Genomic DNA, 20,593 nt, shown 5'->3' with positions numbered 1-20,593 from the left:
TTATTAATATAATATTATTTATAAGTAAAATTATGTTTAAAAGTATTAATAAATAGTTCTACTCATAAATAATTATTTTTTGAAAAATATATTTTTTTCAAATTTGTAAGGTAATTTCAAAAAATATGATTTTATTTTTTTCATCAATAAATTATTTTTTATTGATTAATCAATTTTTTATCAAATAAATACTTAAAAATATAAAAATTATATTTTAAAAATTATTTTTTACAAAACAAACGGAACCTTCATTTCATTATACTTTAAAAATGAATTAATTATTAAATAAATGTGACAATTGCATGAATGGTTTATAAAAATAAAAATTTTATCTTAAATTTATAGAATAATTATCCTTTTTATTTATTTTTAACGGAATACATATCTTTTTAAAAATAAGAAAAATTTATTAATTAATTTGATTGTTTGAATTGTAAAAGCTTTAATATTATGCACCCTATGCAGGAGAGTTGTTATAGAATTTTAACATGCTTGATCATAATCACGTAATTCAAAAAATTTGTTGACCAGCCACAAAATTCAAATTAATAATGAATGTATTATTTTTTTTAAAACATAATTTAATTTTCTTACCAAAAAAACATAATTTAATTGAATAAATCTAATTTTTATTAATAATTAAATTTCAATTTAAATTTTATAATTACAATTAAATCACATCAAATTTCCATAATAACTCCTCTAAAACTGAATACATTTATTTGGATAGGTCGGTGGAGACATGGCCATAGGCCGCTAGAGGCCCAAGAGTAGATCCAGATAGCATAAAGATACATAGGAGCAAAAAAGTAATTTCAACCAAAGAAACTCGGCACATGCGAGTTAAAAGGTACGTGTTTGGAGAGCATGCTGTTTACGCTTCCTTTCTTCTGATTCCTGCAAAACCAAAACTCCATTTTTTTTCCTTTTATTTTCCTTTATTAAAGAAGTTTCACATCTGAGTCACTCTCTCTATGTAGCTGACCTCTAATTCTTCGATCTCCGATCAGGTAATTTTTTTCTTCTTTTCTCTCATCATTATTTAGTTGCTTAGGGTTTCTTTTTTTTGTTCGCCGCTAAAATAAATTTTCCGCGAAAAAGAGCATTCATTCTCGAGAAACAAACAAACTGTTAAGTAATTAGCATTGCTGTGTGGGATAAGATAGTTTTGGACATTAATTTACTGATTTTCAGCTTAATTTTAGACATGCTTTGCTTCCATGAAAACGAGGTTACTGAAGTGGGAAATTTTAAGTCTCTGCTTATTATCCGTATTTTGGTTGTTTTGATTTATCGATTTTCATCCTGATTGTGATTATATATTGAATCAAAAATTTGATAAGACTAAGCAATTAGATAAGTGTTGGAAATTTCTCTTGTTATCTAAGGGCAAATTTGGTATGAAAAAGTAGAGATTAAATCTGGTAAGTTGGGAGCTGGGACTGAGAAATTCTTACTTGCTTATTGGCTGTTGATTTTACAGTTCATAGGAGGAGATGGCGTCTTCTTCACATAATGTTGAGTTGGAGGCGGCGAAGTTTTTGCACAAACTCATTCAAGATTCTAAAGATGAGCCAGCGAAGCTGGCAACAAAACTTTATGTGGTATGCATAGTTTTTTGGACAATTAAGTTGTTTTTATTGTGCACTAGTTAGCTCTAAATTTTAATACCATTTATATGGATGCTAATTTTTATTATCCATGAGTGTTTTAGATATTGCAACACATGAAATCTAGTGGGAAGGAACATTCAATGCCGTTTCAAGTAATATCAAGGTGAAGTATTTTTGACTTATCTGTCATGTTTTGATTTTCATTAAGAGTTCTTATTAAAAGACTGTCGGGTTTTGTAACTTGGGGAGAGAATTTGCCCAAGTTATTTTCATCTCCATGGAGATTGCAAATTAGCACATTGAGTTAATTCAGATAATAGTGGATCTAATAAATAAATTTGGTTGACTGCGCACTGTTTGATTTGATTATCAATTGACCCTTGAATTTTAGTTTTGGTTGCCTTTAAAAGGATGGTAGAGCCTTATATTCCTTTTATAAATAGTGAAATGACAGGTGGAACTATTTTCATCACAATTGAGGTAGTCATGCAATTGTTAGACACCTTTGACTAAGAGTGTAATCCCTTCTGTTATCAGGGCATTAATTGCGCTACCATGCATATGGTTGGACATAAGTTAAATTGGTCTCAGTTAAAACATGGTGTTTTACTTTGGTCCATCCTCTTTTGCCCCAAACGAAGCTGTTTTTGCTTTTTTCTTCTGGATAGAGCTATGTTTAATATTTTACTAAGCAACATGTGCTTGAATTAAAGTAGAAATTGGAGTTTAAATTTGGCTTTGTTCATACATGTGACAGTTGCTGTTTAACTTTATATATTTTACTCCAGACTACTTGGTTAAATTTCCTAGCTTGAATTAAAGTATTCTGAGCTGCAATAAAGTTACTCTCACCTAAAATTCAGATTGCAACTTTATAAATCCTCATGCTCCAGTTTTTATTTATTTTTCTTTATTTAATATCTCTGTCCATGTACTTGGATATATCTGCCTTTTGCATTTGTTTTCTGGCTTATTTAACTATTGTGTTAACTTTTATTTCTTCTTCTTAATATCTCTATGGTTGCAATGGAGTATAGAACTTACTATTCAAAGATATAGATCTTTATTTAAGTCAAATTTTCATTGAGGATGTCCACCCTTTCCCTGGAAGCTTCTGCTGCTTTCTCTGATGTAATTTTCTTTATTTAGGGCAATGGAGACTGTTATCAATCGACATGGTCTTGATCTTGAGGCTTTGAAGTCATCACGGCTTCCTCAAACTGCTGGGTCTCAAACAGTAGATTCTGCATCGGGACAATATGCTGGTAAATTGCTGTTAATCAAACTTTATTTAGCTTCTTATGGAGAATCATTTTATAAATGTGTCCTCGTCCTTAAGTGGCAAACTGAACTAACCGATTATAAATGAGACTCTTTTGTTCAGGATCTTCTCAGGCTGTTGCAGTTCCAAAAGATTCTAAAGCAGGACTGGCCCACAATGAGATGCCTAAATTTGATCCATTTTCATCCAGCAGGCCACTGTTTGGCCCAAGCATTGCTGGACATGAGTATTATCAAGGAGCTGGAACTCATAGGGGTAGTCAGTCTTTTGATCATGAAAGCCCATCTAGTTTGGATACGCGCTCTGCTAACTCACAATCACAAGACAAACAAATGAGTCAAAATGATTGTAAAAAGGCTGCGACTAAGCGAAAGAGGGGTGATTCATCATCACCATTGGAAACAAATTTTGACAATTCCCAGCAACTTGATTCTCGTAATGCTGTGATTGATCCAAGGAAAGGGAAGATGAATAAGGCTGAACCATCTGGCCCTGCTAACTACAATATGGTCCCAAATAGTGGCCAAATGGAGCATTTTCCATCCTTACCTGGTACTATGAGATCAATGCTTAGAGGTAGACAGGATGGTCAGAATATAACAGAAAACCTAGTGGATTCAACAAACATTAACAATTTGATGTCACGTGCTCCTAGTTCAAAGTATCCTGAAGAAGTGGAAGTTTCTTCCACTCAAAATGCTCCTGGACAGCAGCAAGGGGGACTTCCTGGTGCACATGATGGTTTTTCCTCCAGAGGTGGTGTATGGAATCAAAACAAGGCGGGGTTACCCTTTGACAGATCTCAACTTCACAGGTTTTCCCCAAATGTTGTTTCTGGCAACATGACAGCAGAAATTGCATCTCAGCAGTCAATGCATGCATCTCTTGTACCAGGTGAGTATTGAGTCTAGATTGTAAAATGGAAAGAACTTCTGTTTGTTTGTAAGATTTTTTAATTGGCATGGGTTGAATAGCCTGGGTTTGTTTTTTCAGTTTTATTTAGGCAAAAAGGAGAAAGAGACCTTAGCATCAGATTGTCTGAGTTAGAGAATCTGTTTCTTGATGAGATCCTTTATTAGTTTCCCTTTTCCTCTTTCTTTTTTTTTTTTTTTGGGTTCTGATAAAGGTTTATTGAATTTTAAATATATCCAGGACCCATTTTGGTCTTGATTGCGGACTACATTATTAAGCATCTTGGATCATGTTTGTATTTTTTGACCTGGCCCACTCAAATGTAAACCTCTCCCCCTGCCCCTCTCATTGAGTAAAGATATTTGAGAATGGCTCATTTTCTTGTTGGTAGCAAGCCATAGAGGGAAGGGAACTAACAATTTTGACTAAGCTTGGACATTTTGTATAATGGAGATCATCTTGTCTGTGATGAATAATTATCACATTTTTCATGCTGTCTAACTTTCAGGTGGTTTTGGGAAGGTTCAAGGAGGGCTGCCTGCCACATCTAACACATATCCTGCAGGAGAACTAGTGTTCCCAGGTTCAGGCCAATTTAGTGGCTCTGAGAGTCAGAAGCATGGATTATCCAAAGGTTCTGCAGGAAGCCCTGATGGGTTGTCTGCAACACTTTCTGCTGGAAAAGTTTTGGAACATGATAGAGGAAGTTCAAATATGTTAGCAGATGCAAATAAGATAGCTCAGGTAATCATTGTGGTTTTTACTTTCCATGCATCTTCTCTTTAAGTCACCATGACTTCAATAATGAGAATAACAATGCCATTTTTGGGGCTCAATTATGGCCCTTTTGGGAGGAATGGGATGTGATGATTAGACTTGGACTACTTCTGAATATGTTGCTTTGAGTGTCGTTGATTTGTGTACTGAATTTGCTGGCATTTTATGTTGTTTTCTTTTTTAGGTTGGCAGGCAAAATAGTACCTCAGAAATGACCATGCTTAGAGCCACAGCACCAAGAGATATGGGAAAGTCTCCTGTCTCCCAATCTGCCACAATCTCTGGCATGCCCTTCAAGGAACAACATCTGAAACAGCTTAGAGCCCAGTGCCTTGTATTTTTAGCTTTCAGGTTTGTACTAATTTCTTGCAATATATGCTACTATTTGTGATGGGGTTGTAGGTGATAAGAATCTTTGTCGTGGTCTGTTGTTTATCCTTTTTTTTTTTTTTTTTTCTGTATAACTTGCGGTTGTCCGCTTGCAGAAATGGGTTGATGCCAAAGAAGCTGCATCTTGAAATTGCGCTTGGAAACATATTTCCTAAAGAAGGTTGGCTTTTAATTATTTATTTGTTTTGCAAATTTCATTTTCAATATCCATTTACTTGGTAATCATCAGTTGGCAATACAGATGGCCCTCGCAAAGAGCTGAATGACCATAGAGGCAAAGCACAGACTTCCAATGAGCCAAGTAGCATATCTGAAGTTGCAATGCCGTTTGGAAGGATGACTAATGCACCTTCAGGCTCCACATCTACTGGAAGATTCCCAGAGGCTGATTCCTTGTCAAAAGAAGCAGAAAAACTAAGAGTGGAGGAGAATAATGGCCCACCTTTTGATCTTCCAGCAATTGTGGATGAAAGGAAACATATTCTAGCTACAAGGAAGACAGAGGCTGAAATTCAGAACCAAGAGACAGTGGAACCACAGGCATATTCAACTATAATGTTTCGACAGCCTGACTCTGCTTCTACAAAGGGTGGCTTTACTGTTAGTAACCCTGTGGATAGCATGGAGAATGACCATCTGCAGGTTGGAAAGGCTGATCTAGCTTCTTCTGTGATGGGTGCAAATACACAGGTGAACCCTGAAATGATGGGCTGGTCTGGAATTGGCTGTCATAATGAGGTTTCCAGGGCATCTTTGCGAGCTGCTGCAGTCCAGCATGATTTGGTGCTAGAGAGAAAAGATACTGCTCCTTCTCAGTTTCAAAGTCCCGGTAATGTTACTGAATCCATATCCTTTTCGCTAATGGCCACTTATCTTCTTATCTATTGATATAGTTGGAACAGATGATAATCTTTAAGCATTTTAGATTTAATGATGTCAACTTTTGTGATGTGGCGGTTATGGTGCAGAGGATAAAAAATTCTCTGAATTTCAAACTAGTTTAATCCCAATTGGGTACAAAGTTATTCCTATTAATGACATGCTAAGAAATGATGTCTGTTTTACCACAGAGCAAGATGAGGAAGATAAATCTGTGTCAACTGATTCATTGCCTTCTCCAAAGCACACTATGTTGGAGAGATGGATTAATGATTTGCAGAAACAGAAGCTTTTAGCTGAGCAGAAGTGGTTTCTAAAGCAGCAAAAAACAAAGCAAAGAATGGTTACTTGTTTCACCAAATTAAAGGTTTGTTATGAACTTTCTTCTCAAGTTCTTAATACCTGGTTATAACCTTATTTTTCTTTCTGATTTATCTCTAAAGCCATCCTGCAAGATTGTTAAGGATATAATTATTATTCGCTCTAATATTTGTGCATTGCTATAGAAAGGAAAAGAAAAAGTGTCTCCTTCTATCTGCAAATTTTGTATGAATAACAAAAGCGGAAGAAAGTTTGTAAAATTAACCTGAAAATTTTCATTGGAATGAGTGAGAATTGGAGTAGAAAGTTAGCTTTAAGTAGAAAGAGCACCACATATTTTCTATTCTGCTAATAAAAGAACTTTCCACTTTTAGTTTATGTACTTCATTTCCTCTCCAACCAAAAAGTTTTGGAGGTCTTCTTTCTTTCCCAAGTCTTTCTTTTTGTGAAAGCAAACTGAATGGCTTTGTAGTTGGCGTTAGATTTAGAGTAATGTTGCACCAGAGTCTGTGACCAAGATAGTAAAAGGAATTCATCCTTAAAATTTGGGTAAAGCCATCTTATTGGCTAGAAATGGGTTTTTTAGTACTTAAGCTTGCAAACCTGAGTAAAATTGGTCTTTTGGTGCGTTGGAATAATTGAGTAAGAAGCTCCTGGATGGTACAATAACTTGTAGGTAAATCAGCCAAACAAGGATTTTGCACTCTCTTGAGTTTATTGACATTGTCCATTCATCTGAATTTTTTTTCCTCATTGAACTGTGTTATTAGGAGCTCATTGTTTATGCATTTCCTGATACCTGTGATGTTGTTATTTTCTACTGCCCAACATATGTGTTGAAACTTATATCTTTTTAAGAACAAAGGGGTTCTTTCATTTTTTCGCGGAACTTGTATCATGTTTCCCCATACTAGGGAGGTCAAAGAAATCCATGGTTTGATTATGGATTTAGCATTGCATGTGGACATGTTTTTGCAACTAATGCATTCACATGCAGGAAAATGTGAGCTCATCTGAAAATATATCTGCAAAAACCAAAAGTGTTATAGAATTGAAGAAACTCCAATTATTAGAGCTCCAACGTCGCCTGCGCAGGTAATTGGCTTTTAAAATTTTCCCTCAAGTTATTATCTTTTGTATTTCTTATCTTGGTTTGTTGTTACCAAGGTCGTAGCTAAGTAGGTTTTGGCTGTTTCCTGATTTTCTTATGATTTTTCATTTGACATTTTCTTCTTAAATTTTGGCAGTGATTTTCTGAATGACTTTTTCAAACCAATTACAAATGATATGGAACGCCTGAAATCATACAAGAAACATAGACATGGTAGAAGGATAAAACAACTTGAAAAATATGAGCAGAAAATGAAAGAAGAGCGACAAAAGAGAATTCGTGAGAGGCAGAAGGAGTTTTTCAGTGAGATAGAAGTTCACAAGTATTTACCACTTTGCTTCTTCTTTCCATTAAATGCCTTTGTCTTATGTGGTTGTTGTAAATAAATCTAAATCCTAACTTGCTTGGTAAATTGAAACCCCAGAGAAAGGCTGGATGATGTGTTTAAAATTAGGAGAGAACGATGGAAAGGTTTCAATAAATATGTGAAGGAGTTCCATAAGAGAAAGGAGCGTATACATCGTGAAAAGATTGACAGAATTCAGCGTGAGAAGATTAACTTGCTCAAAATCAATGATGTGGAGGGTTATTTGCGAATGGTTCAGGTTAGCTCAAGCTTACTAGCCTTTAGCAGTCCAAGTGTTTCATCTTATGTATTCTTATTGAATATTATCCTTGATATTTTACAGGATGCTAAATCAGATCGTGTTAAACAACTATTGAAAGAAACAGAGAAATATCTTCAGAAACTTGGGTCCAAGTTACAGGGTGCAAAGGCTATGGCAAGCTGCTTTGAGAATGATGTGGATGAGATGCGAACTGCAATTGTTGTTGAGAATGACACTGCTATTGAGAATGAAGACGAGGCAAAGGCAAGTATTTTTCTTTTGCATTTTCTGGAGTTGCTTCCTCTCTTTCCTTTTCTACAAGCTTTTACTCATTCATTTTTTAAATTTTGAATTTTTCTTATCATTAATCTGCTCTGCAGCATTATATGGAAAGCAATGAAAAGTACTACATGATGGCTCATAGGTATTGTAGACATTGCTTATTTTTCTCCTGCTTTTTTTTAATCAATGAAACTTTGGATGTCTTGAAGTCATTTTGTATCAAAATTCTTTTCTTAATTAAATTATTTGTAGTTGCTTAAAGTTTCACCAGTAAAACTGTTTTTGCAGCATAAAAGAAAGCATCAGTGAGCAACCAACTTTTCTTAAGGGTGGAAAATTAAGAGAGTGAGTAAAATATAAACTTTGCCAACAATATATGTTTTTTGGGAAGGGCTGGCACAGGGAATGCTGTGTTCATTCTCTTGTTTGAAATTTCTTAAAATTGTATTTTTGATGTCCAGGTACCAGATGAATGGCCTTAGGTGGCTGGTTTCACTCTACAATAATCATCTGAATGGCATTCTTGCTGATGAAATGGGCCTTGGGAAAACTGTTCAGGTACTGGTGGTTCTGAATCTTCTCTTGATTGCGGTCTATTTTGTAATTTCTTGTCAAACTTTTACATTCGTAATATTATATGTTTTTGTAGGTTATTTCTCTTATTTGCTACCTAATGGAAACCAAAAATGACAGAGGACCATTTTTAGTGGTTGTCCCATCTTCAGTTCTGCCTGGATGGGAGTCAGAAATCAATTTCTGGGCCCCTGAGATACACAAAATTGTTTATGCCGGGCCTCCGGAAGAGAGGCGTAGATTATTCAAGTAATGATGTGCAGACATGAATAAAAACCTTTCTTATCTCATTTTGTTGTTTTAGAATGTATGTAAGCCTGGTTATCCATTCTGGTGCAGGGAGAGGATTGTACATCAGAAATTCAACATTCTCCTGACAACATATGAGTATCTAATGAACAAGCATGATAGACCAAAACTGAGCAAAATTCACTGGCACTATATTGTAATTGATGAAGGTCATCGGATAAAGAATGCTTCTTGCAAGTTGAATGCGGATTTAAAGCACTATCAAAGCTCTCACAGATTGCTGTTGACCGGAACACCACTACAGGTTACAGATAATTTTCTTCAGATGTTCTTTTAATATATATTTTTTCATTTAACATTTGTAATGGATCTATTTTGTCACTTCTTTGTCGGTGAACCAGATGTATTTCCTGCTGCTTTTTTAGTTTTTGGGGTTGATGCAATGTAATGACTAAGTTTTAACTTATCTTTTTTTTTTTTTTTTTGGTAGAACAATCTTGAGGAGTTGTGGGCACTGCTCAATTTCTTGTTGCCTAATATATTTAATTCATCAGAGGATTTTTCTCAGTGGTTCAATAAACCATTTGAGAGTAATGGTGATAATTCTGCTGATGAAGTAAGTAGTGAACTTCTACCATCTAGCTACCGAAATTATTTTCTCCATTATCATCAAAATTATGTGCTTATGCTGGTTATTTTTGACAAGGCCCTGCTATCTGAGGAGGAAAATTTGTTGATCATAAACCGTCTCCACCAAGTTCTTCGACCTTTTGTACTTCGAAGGCTGAAACATAAGGTTTGTATTAACTGGGATATTATGGTAGGGATCATTTTTTAATTGAATCTGATTGTCTTTGCTTGTTTTAGTGTCTCATCATAAACCAATACTTAACTTAGCCTTTACGAAATGGTAAGGGCACAATGTTTTGTAGTCATTGTTTTGTATGGTATCAAGATGCTCAAAAAATTCTAGTATGCTAATTGTCTTGCATCCTCTTATTTCTTTTGGCAGGTCGAAAATGAACTTCCTGAGAAGATTGAGAGGCTTGTAAGATGTGAAGCTTCTGCTTATCAGAAACTTTTGATGAAGAGGGTTGAAGAAAATCTTGGTGCAATTGGAAATCCAAAGGTTTTATAGGACATTTGGTTCTCATTTATTGACATGCAAAGTTAAACTCTAATCACATCACTATTTTAGACATTTACTGTTGTTAATTCTGATCTTTCTTATTTTGCAGGCTCGATCGGTGCACAACTCTGTTATGGAGCTTCGTAATATATGCAATCATCCATATCTCAGCCAGCTTCATGCGGAGGAGGCATGCTCTTTTCTTATTTACTGATGCTTTGCTTTTGGTAAAGAATTCTGGAAGATAAAGGATAAGAAAGAATAGGATGGTCTCTTTTCTGAGGCTTCCTATAGACCTTTTATCTCCTTTATGTAATTAATTTTGGAACAAATCATTAGTGTTTTAATTTTTCTTTTTGTCATTTTCCATGATAAGTTGATAAGTTGGAACACTCAATAGTTGAAGACAATATGGGTACACTTGTAGCAAAGTAGGGGTATTCATAGTTGGCTGGTATAAATTTTGCCTCTACAAGTAGAAACCTAACTTTTGGATCAATTTTTGTAGGTTGATAGTTTAATACCACAGCATTATTTGCCACCAATTATTAGGCTTTGTGGAAAGCTTGAGATGTTGGATCGATTACTCCCCAAGTTGAAGGCAACTGATCATCGGGTAGGCAAATCTTCTTATTCAGTTATTCTAAGATCTAATAAGTTCTAGCAGGTGCCTTTTGATCCATTGTGGTACCATAATAGTTTGTTTGCATAAAAATTGCTAATGCTGAATTGGGTGTCTTTTCCTTTGTACTAAATGTTATTGATTAATATTGTTGGTATATTCTAGAAATCTTGTGGTGTTTTTTGGTTGTGCTTCATTTTCTGTTTGTTTCGTTCCTCTTCATTCGAGATCACGGTGCCATTGATAGTATTTGGCATTTCTAGATTAAGCCCTCTTCGTTCTTTTCAATCTTGGTGGAATGCATAAGAAGCAGTTTAACATGACCATCTGTAATTTTCTATGCAAGAACCTTCACATTTCTTCCTTCTTTAATGAATGTTTGTAAATATTTATAGTTTTGTTTTGAAGATCAATTCATTGAAGATTCACTCCTTTAATTTGAAATTTGTAGGTTCTTTTCTTTTCCACGATGACTAGGCTACTTGATGTTATGGAAGACTATCTCACCTTTAAACAGTATCGCTACCTTCGGTTGGATGGGCATACATCTGGAAATGATCGTGGTGCGCTAATTGATAAGTTTAATCAACAAGGTTCCCCCTTTTTCATATTTTTGCTCAGGTAATTTTGTCTCCTAAGTCCTTACCTGCAAAAATAAAAAGGTCATGGATAAAGTGTACCCATTCTACAAAAAAAAAAAAAGAAAGAAAGAAAGAAAAGCTCATCTATGCACTGGCTTTTTAAAAGAGAATTTCTTTCGGGATTGAGACAAGGGATTAGAGTGTTTAGAGGAGTAAGGAGGGAAAATTCTAGTTTAGAAGTTTATTGAAACTCAGTCATGTTATTATAATTTCTTTTATACTAGTTATGTCCTGGGGGATAATATATGGTAGGGTTGAGACATTAAAGGGGATCAGGAATTTAAATTTGGATAGCTAATATGTACTAGGCATCCTTTTGAACTTGAAGTTAATTTTTCGACAATTTTTTTGAAAATTACACCTGCAAACCCCACTGTTGGAAATTACCCTTTCACTTCTGGCAAATATTTTCTCAATTTTGGGAGGTTGAAAAGAATTTAATCTACTGGAAGAGTGTAGTATGAGACTGGGACTCCTTGCCTCATCAATTACTGGTTGTTAGGTTGTGTGTATGTCTGTTGTTTTACTACTGATTAAATAGTCTTGTAGTTCTGATTATTTATCATTATTGTCAGTATTCGGGCTGGTGGTGTTGGAGTAAATCTTCAAGCTGCTGATACTGTGATCATATTTGACACTGACTGGAATCCTCAGGTTGTATAGAAAGTTACATTTATTTGATAGTTTCTTTTGACATTGGTTTTAATTTTTTATTTTTTTGTTGGTCCTTGTTAGGTTGACCTGCAAGCCCAAGCAAGAGCTCATCGGATTGGCCAGAAGAAGGATGTCCTTGTTTTACGTTTCGAAACAGTATGTTCCTATTCACCTAATTATTGTTTGGGATCAAGTACCTTTTTGTTTTCTAAAGTTATTATGAGTTTTTTATAGTAACAAGCTGTGGAAAAACTAAAAAATAAAGCTGTGTGGAAAAGTAAGAGTAAAACTGCTCATAAAGAATTATACAAGCACTTTAGGTTTATATACAACTAACTAGTGGGTAAATTAGGAAACTAAATCTTCCTAAAACTGATCCTATAATTGAGGGATTATCTATCTTAATTTTTTGTCCTTAATTTTAGGGATGCAAATACTTAATTCTAGAGATACAAATATAAATATATAGATTACAAGATCACAAGATTACAACTAACTGTAAATAAGTGTTTTCCCACATAAGCTTTTTTCTAATGAGTTTTATGACTACTATAAGATTCATCTTTTCCTATTTCATTGGGTTGTGTTGTTGTACCTTGAATTGTGTTTGATTATATTTGCGGTGATAAGGTTCAAACTGTTGAAGAACAAGTCAGAGCTGCTGCTGAACACAAATTGGGAGTTGCTAATCAGAGTATCACTGCTGGTTTCTTTGACAATAATACAAGGTAAATTGGGATGTTTGTTGAGATGTAGTTTAATGCATAGAGCACAAGCAGATTCAAGAGGGTTTAGGCTCATGTTCTTGAGGAAATTGCTGTGATTTTATTGACAGTGCTGAAGACCGTAGGGAGTACTTAGAGTCCCTCCTGCGGGAGTGTAAGAAAGAGGAAGCTGCCCCAGTGTTAGATGATGATGTTCTAAATGACCTCTTGGCCCGCAGGTATGTTTTTATATTTGATCTTATTTATGTGTCTGTATTTGACTGCTGAAGGATTCCTGATATAGATAACAGATTTTGAGCAGTCAGCTTTCTGTGCTCTAGGTAGGGATGGCAATGGGTCGGGTTGGGGTAGGTTTTTGTTTGCCCCGAACCTGACCCGATCCCTTTTTAATTTATTTTTTATACCTGAACCTGAACCTAACCCGACCTAAAATTAATAAAATATTATTTTTAATATAAATATAAAATTAAATAAGTATAAAAATATATAAATATAAAACTAAATAAACAAATAATTATATATATCGGGTCGGGCTGGGGCGGGGCGGGTTTGCTTAAAACCCGACTCTGATTTTTTTTGCTATTACATGTCCCGACCCGACCTGACCCAAAACTTGATTAAAAAAAACGACCCTAAGAAGTCGGGTCGAGTTGGGTCGGAACCTGTCGGGTACAGGTGGGCTGCCATCCGTAGCTCTAGGCAATTTCTAGTTGGAAATCACTGCATTTTATTGTTATGCCGTAATTTAACTTTCAATTTACTTTCTAATAATATTTATGAGCCTCTAGTTACTGGCATGATTTTTTATATTAATATTTTCTTTTGCATTTCTCTCTGATACAGTGAGTCTGAGATTGATGTATTTGAGTCAGTTGATAAACAAAGGCGGGAAGAAGAGATGGTACGTGTACAAGTCTCTTAGACATGCACTTTATCCATTGATCATGTGCAGCATAAAGCAACAAACATGCTGGCCTGTTGCTTTACTGCCATTTTGATGCCAGGTTTTTTTTTTTTTTTTACTTTATTTTTTTATAATGGCCATGCAGGCAAAGTGGAAAAAGTTGGTATTGGGATCAGGGATGGATGGCTCCAAGCCTCTACCTCCTTTACCATCTCGCCTTGTTACAGATGATGACTTGAAAGAATTTTATGAAGCAATGAACTTGTATGACGTACCAAAGACTGGGGCACAGCCTAATGTTGGGGTAAAACGAAAAGGTGAATCTCTTGGTGGTCTTGATACTCAGCAGTATGGGAGGGGCAAACGAGCGAGAGAGGTTTGTTATCTTCTACTTTTTTTTTAAAAAAATTTTTGTGCTCAGTGTTGCAGCTGCCTTTCTAATCAAGTATGAACTTTAATTTATAGTAATCTTAAATTTTTGTTGTATTAGGTGCGCTCATATGAAGAGCAATGGACAGAGGAGGAGTTTGAAAAAATTTGTCAAGTTGACTCACCTGAATCCCCCAAATTGAAGGAAGAAGCTATTGAGGGGAACCTGCCAAAAGTTGCTTCAATGGGGACTATTAGTGGCATCGAACCTAATCCTCCACCTTCACCTTCACCTTCACCTTCACCTTCACCTCTACCTCCACCTCCACCTCAACCTCCCCAACTACCACAACCACTTCTGGTGGAGCCTGCACATCAGCCACAGCAGCAGAACAAAGATGCAACACCACCATCTAAACGGGGCCGTGGAAGGCCAAGAAGAGCAACTGCAGATAAATCTCCCTCTACACCAGTGCTCTCAGCACCTTCTGGAGCCAGTAAAGTGAATGTCAGGTTACAGAAAGGAGCAGATTCTAGCTCATCAGCATCCCCTGCTCTGGATCTTCATAATAGGACAAGAGTTTCTCCTAACTTGCAGCCAAATACACCCTCTGTTTCTGCTACTCCTGTTCAATCTAGCCCACCTGGATTCTCTCCACCAGTGCAGTCAAAAGGACAAGGTCAAAGGGCTCAAACTGGAGGACAAGCACCTCGTCGGAGGGGAAAGAAACAAGAACCAGCTTTCAACCCTACCGTTGATGGTTTAGCTGGTCCTGCTCCTGAACCAAGTGAACAATGTCAGACTAAATCAATTAATCCACCAGATAATCAAGCTGTTGCTATAAGTGGTACTGTTCCGGGTGTTTCCAGTGTTCCTATGGCTGAGTGCACCAAGCCTTTACCTATTTCTTCTGGTGTGGATTGTACTAGTGGAACCAATCACCCTGCTGATGCAGTGGTTAGTTTAAACTCTCATTCAATTCCTACTTCCCTTGGTGCCGCAATTGCTCAATCAGCTCCTTGTGCTACTGTACCTGTCCAAGTTAAAGACCAAGGCCGAAAGGCTCAGAGTGGAGTAGGAACACCTCGGCGTAGGGGAAGGAAACAGGTGCAAATATCAGGCACTGCTCTGGATGTTTCGGCTGGTGAGCATTCAAAATTGAATCCACAAGCACAGGATAAATCTGCAGATGTATCACCAAATAAAGTCATTGCAATGAGAGGCAATCAAGAAAATGAGGCTATTAATCCAACAAAGGTTACTCAAGAGCATGCACAAGGAACTAATGCACCTGCTGTAGTAACTGGTCAGGATAAACATTCTACTGAACATAATAATTTATCTCAAAGCAAGCAACCTGAAAACTCACAGGAAGTGCATAATAGTACTACCATAACCCTTGGTAAGAACATTGCATTTTTATAATCTGGATGAAATTGATGCATCCTTTAATAATTTGTTCAATGGCTATTATGTTGTACACTCAATATCAGAGACTTTTTGCAGGGCCTGCTGTGGGACAAATTCAAAATGCTGATGTGAAAGAGAAGGCTTCTGGGATTTTGGAGGTTTCACCTGAATGCTGTTCTCAAAAAGCTATGTCTGGCGAGGTATGTGGTAACCAAGGTGGTGCTGTACCTGTTATACCTGTATCTTCAGTTGCTAGTGCTACGATGTCTTTGCCTACACCAAATCCTTTAGAAGGTGCCTATAAAACCATCCCTAGTCCTGTTGCAAAGATTACTCTGAGCTCTCAGCCTTTTCCAACTTATGCTTCTGTTGCTTCAGCACCTCAGTCAGTCCCTTCCTGTCCTACTGAATCTGTTCAAAGTAAAAGGCCAGGTCGTAAGACCACTAATAGGGCAGAAGCACCTAGGCGTAGAGGAAGGAAACCTGCAATTCCTGATGCTTCATCTGACCAAGACTTGAAAGTAAATTGTCAGCCCCAGAATAAATCAAAGGATTTATTGGTCAATAAAGCTACTGCAGGGAAGAGCAATCAAGATTCTGGCCCTCATGAACTGGTCAATGACACTCAGGTATATGCATCTGAAGTTCATTCTCCTGGTGCTTCAGTCAGTCATGATTCAAAGAGAAAAGTGACTAATGCAATTCATGCATTTAGTCGAATTCAGACTGCTGATGTAAATGATGTTGCACGAGTGATGAAGGAGATTTTCTCCGAAACCTGCTCGTCAAAAACTAAAGTTGGCGAACCTGCTGGGAGTGAGGGCAGGAATACTCCTACTGCTCCATTATCAAGCAAGGTTTTTGAGGAGGTAGTCCAGAACCAAAGTTTAGGTGGTAAATCAGCTGTGAGCATACCATCTCATGAAAAAGCTGCTCCAACTTGTGATGTTCCAACAGAAAAAAGTAAAAAGCAATTTAAGATTGAAGCTGATGCAAAAGAACTGGAGGGCACTGCATCTCTTGTGGTTAATGCCCCTGTTCAGAGAGCTGATTCTTTAAAACCAGAATGCAAGACCCATACTGGGTCAGACAACATTACAAATACAAGACAGATTCCAAATGAAAATTCAATTACAGATACTAATATGGAGGTTTATGGTACATGCCCCCTAAATGCTAGTGAAAAGAAAGATGTGTCTCAAGGAACTCCTGCTCCTGGTGGTGATCAAGTAGGTTCTAGAGTTCAACTGGACTCTCTCCATATAATGGACCTGCCTCAAACTGCTGAGAGTGATAAAACCAACATAGAGCCTGCTTTTAAAGAAGCTCCCAAAACTGATAATACTGGTTATAATTCCAGAATGGTTTTGTCTGTGTCAGGTATGGTGGTGCCTTCTATTAATGATTCTGAAACCAAAAAAGAAAGCCCTGGTATGACTAGAGCTTCTGATGGAAATACTAGAAGCATTGGTCTTAATGATATTCCTGCAGAAACATTGGTTTCAGATCAATCTGCTGTTTATTTGAGTGGCTTATCCTTTGACAAGTCAGACATGGCTTCTATAGTTACGGGATGCTCTACAGAAGTCATTGTTGTTGAAGGTCCAGAAGCTTCAGAAAACTCAAACAATCTTGGAGCTTGTTTTATGGATGAAGACACAGCTCCGGCTCGTGAGACTGCTACTTTGAATGAGGCTTCTGTTGACAATTGCGATGTGGATGGTCAAGCTGATGGCAGTGACTCTAAGGGTCACCCTGTACCTGAACCTGTTCTATCTATTACAACTGAATCTACTGATATAGAGCTTGTTCCTCGAGATGGTGGGGCCTTGCAACAATCCTTGTTGGTTAAAGATAGGGAGGGTAATGGTGTTGAGTTTCACAATATGGAATTATGTCCCTCTGAGACAGAAGTGCCCTCTCTGAAAGAGTTTACTGCTGAATCAGCCAGTAAATATCCTGCTCCAGAAGTTGATGGTGGTAAGCAACTGTCTGCGGGAGTTGAAACTACTAAGGGTGATTATGTTGAAGTTTGCGATACAGAAGTTAAATCCTCAGAAAGACAATCATCTGAGTCAGCTATGCGACCTTTGGAAATAGCAATTCCTGTTTCTGATATTTTACAGGACAAGAATATTGAACAGTCCAGGACAGATGCGGGTGCAAATGAGTCAGAGGAGAAAAGTCCTGTTGTGGTTATGACCCTTATCACAGAAAGTGCTTGTTCAGTACCTCAGTGCCAGGCTGCTAGTGGCCCTGAGAACAAGTCAGATTCCAGACAGGATTCCTGTGAAATCTCAATAACCGAGAACATCATGGAGGTTGATTGTAAAGTTCATCTTAGTGCTAACGATAAAGAAGCTTTTGCTTCCCAGAGATCAAAGAGTCCTAATGGAGATAGCTCTGATCTTACTGTTGGGCCCTCTAGCAATCAAATAGACCTTCAGCAGTTGAATTGTAATAGTTGTGAAAACAAAACAGTGATCTCTTCAGAAGACTCTCTGGAAGTGACTCGTTATGACACTGGTAACCTTAAATCCACCATAGACTCTATAAATGCCAGAGATGCGTGTAATCCTTCTGGAGCGGTCCCACCTACTTCTGTTTTGATGGAACCTAATGTGGCCAGCTCTGAAGACAACAAAAAAGCTTCTTTGGAATTTTCAAATTCATCTCCGCTTGATATTAGTTTTTCAAAGGCCAGTGTTGCTTGTGACTATTCTGGAATGAATGCAGTAGTTCCTTTGAGTACAGACCATTCAATTGCTGGAAGCCTTCCTGATCCAACTGCAATTCCATCTGAAAACAGCACAGAACCTTTTACAAGAGAGTCTTTAAAATGTTCTTCTATCAATGTTGAAAGTGCTGAAGGTGCTCTGAATGCCATCAAATTGCATGATGTTACCTGTCCAGATATGTCAGGTACGTTGGACACACCAGGTATGGTTGAGAACAATTCTGAATATGAATCAGAGCCCCCAGATAAATCAGGCACAGTGGATGCACCTGCTATGGTTAAGAACAATTCTGAATGTGAATCAGAGCCTTATCCAGATAAGTCAGGCACAGTGGAGGTACCTGCCATGGTTGAGAATAATTCTAAATTTGAAGCAGAGCATTCTCTGAAATCATCTCCAAAAGCTTCTGCCTTCGATTTTGAAAACCTTGGAAGTGCTGGAATGTCTGCAAAACCTGATGTTGATGATGTTCCTCCTGTGACTTCAAATTTTTCTGCAAGTCCTCTTCATTCAGGCATGGTGGAGCCTCCTGCTATTACTGAGAATAAATTGGGAAAGGAAACAGAACCTTCTTTGGAAGAGTCTTTACAAACCTCTGCCACCGAGAGAGGAAGCCTCGAGGCTCTCAGTATTTCAACTAAATCTCATGCTCTTAGTGATCATTACCCAGTAGCTGCAGCTTCTGAATCCCGTGGTGAAGTCATTTTTGGTGGTCCAGAAGTTTCCCCAAAGTCCGATGATCCTTCCATTGCTCCTGTAGTACCTGATATGGCAGCAGGCAACAATAACATTTTGCACGAGGCTTCTGATAATGTGGATGGTCCATCTAGTGGGAGTAAAAATACGAGGGACTTGGTGTCAGACCCCATCCACTTGGTTGCTTCTGAATCTACTAATATAGAACTTATGCGTAAAGATGATGAGTTGCAACAGCCATCGGCTCTTGAAAGGGGAGATGATAACTCTGTTGATGTTAGCAATGAGGAAGTAGGCCCCTCTGAACAACCAGCACCTTCTCTGAAGGATGTTGCTTCTGAATCTGCTAATGTAGATTTTGAACCTGGGGATCATGGTAAGGTGAAGCCCTCTGTGGGAATTGAGAGTTTAGGGGGTGGTCATGTGGGCAGGGATGTTGACCCTTTGGAAATGGAAGCATCCATTGAGAAAGATATTGCAGCTGTGCCATCCAGCATGGAGCTTTTTCCTGGAGATCACAGTAAAATGCATCTTCAAGTAGGAGTTGCAGGTAGTGAAGGTGATAGTGTTCCGGTTAGAAACACAAAAGTTGACCCCTCAGAAGCACATGCAACTTCATCAGAGGTTACCACCAAGGAGTCCCCTAAAGGAGAGCTTGTTCTAGATGATCAATTTCAAGAGCTCCCAGGAATCAGGAAGATAGAGGCTTACCATGTTGAGGCTTCTACTGTTGGACAAAACTCCTCAGACGCACAGGCATCTTCACTGCAATGTGGTGATTCTGATGATAAAGAGCTTGTTCATAGGTCTGAGGTTGATATTGTTGAGGCCTGCAATCTGGAGTCAAATCCCACCGAAGGACCATCCTCCTCACAAGTCATCTCTGACGCATCTGCCAATCCAGGGCTTACACACAACGATCAAGTTACAACTGAGCTCCAATCAGAAGATCATGCGGAGGCTTCTCAGCAGCCTAAGGTTGAAAATGCTGATGTCTCCAAAATAAAAATAGACCCCATAGAAACAAAAGTTCCTTCACCCCAATTGAATGTCGGTGCTGAAGCTTCTCATCAGCCAAAGGTTGAGAGCACAGATGTCTCAAATATGGAAATAGAGCCCATGGAAACAAAAGCTCCTTCACCGCCACTGGAAGATGATGATGTTGAAGCTTCTCAGCAGCCTAAGGCTGAAAGTACTGATTTCTCCAATATGGAAATAGACTCCACAGAAACAAAAGTCCCTTCACCAGGTGTGGATGAAACTAATGCATAGATTAACTTGGATGAAGCTGGAGTTGTTTTATGGTCAGAGGCATCATTCCTTTGATCCCCTTCTCATTGGCGCACCGAATCATTTTTTCCAATTTGTAGATGTTTATCTAATCCTATCTTAGTTGTAAAGAGCTCTACATTTGAGTTATAAGCCTGAGCATTAGAAAATAGTTGGTTACTCAACTTGCCTTTCCAATGGTTGAATGAATTTGGAGAGAAATGCTGAGCTGTATAATGAAGCAACCATTTGCTAATATTCACTGTTTTTCTCCATTTTTTCGACCTACTCATTTTGGGTAGAAAGGTAGAAAATTATTTTTAATGTAATGGTTGAATTATAAAATAACACATTATCAAGGCAGGATGTTCGCAATCATTTTTTCATCGAGGATTAAACAAATATCAAGGATTTGGGCCTCTGACCGGTGGGTTTTTT

The 20,593-nt window shown here is 37.5% G+C and overlaps 1 protein-coding gene across 4 annotated transcripts; it reads left to right on the top strand.

Annotated features, from left to right (window-relative positions):
- Positions 1-876: 876 nt before the first annotated feature.
- Positions 877-20,533, top strand: LOC111306807 (uncharacterized). Of its 4 annotated transcripts, none has more exons than XM_089751549.1 (34): positions 877-1,010; positions 1,484-1,604; positions 1,715-1,776; positions 2,763-2,878; positions 2,998-3,789; positions 4,316-4,551; positions 4,769-4,935; positions 5,070-5,134; positions 5,216-5,803; positions 6,045-6,220; positions 7,172-7,269; positions 7,422-7,607; positions 7,710-7,890; positions 7,975-8,157; positions 8,274-8,317; positions 8,464-8,520; positions 8,637-8,733; positions 8,825-8,997; positions 9,088-9,301; positions 9,488-9,613; positions 9,704-9,793; positions 10,010-10,126; positions 10,236-10,316; positions 10,635-10,742; positions 11,200-11,369; positions 11,965-12,043; positions 12,125-12,199; positions 12,674-12,771; positions 12,879-12,986; positions 13,612-13,669; positions 13,818-14,048; positions 14,163-15,444; positions 15,549-15,746; positions 15,831-20,533. In XM_089751549.1, exons 2-34 carry the CDS (start codon positions 1,497-1,499, stop codon positions 20,156-20,158), a joined length of 10,692 nt encoding a protein of 3,563 aa, XP_089607675.1. In that variant the 5' UTR covers positions 877-1,010; positions 1,484-1,496; the 3' UTR covers positions 20,159-20,533. The 4 variants fall into 4 exon arrangements, with proteins under 4 accessions (XP_089607675.1, XP_022760478.2, XP_022760477.2 ...); XM_022904743.2 differs by having other exon boundaries at positions 5,204-5,803; XM_022904742.2 differs by having other exon boundaries at positions 15,549-20,533.
- Positions 20,534-20,593: the final 60 nt, after the last annotated feature.

This window comes from Durio zibethinus, chromosome 22, assembly GCF_047325235.1.
Source record: "Durio zibethinus cultivar Kanyao isolate XHJ-2024 chromosome 22, ASM4732523v1, whole genome shotgun sequence".
NCBI lineage: Eukaryota > Viridiplantae > Streptophyta > Magnoliopsida > Malvales > Malvaceae > Durio > Durio zibethinus.
This window is presented reverse-complemented; position numbering and strand designations above follow the sequence as displayed.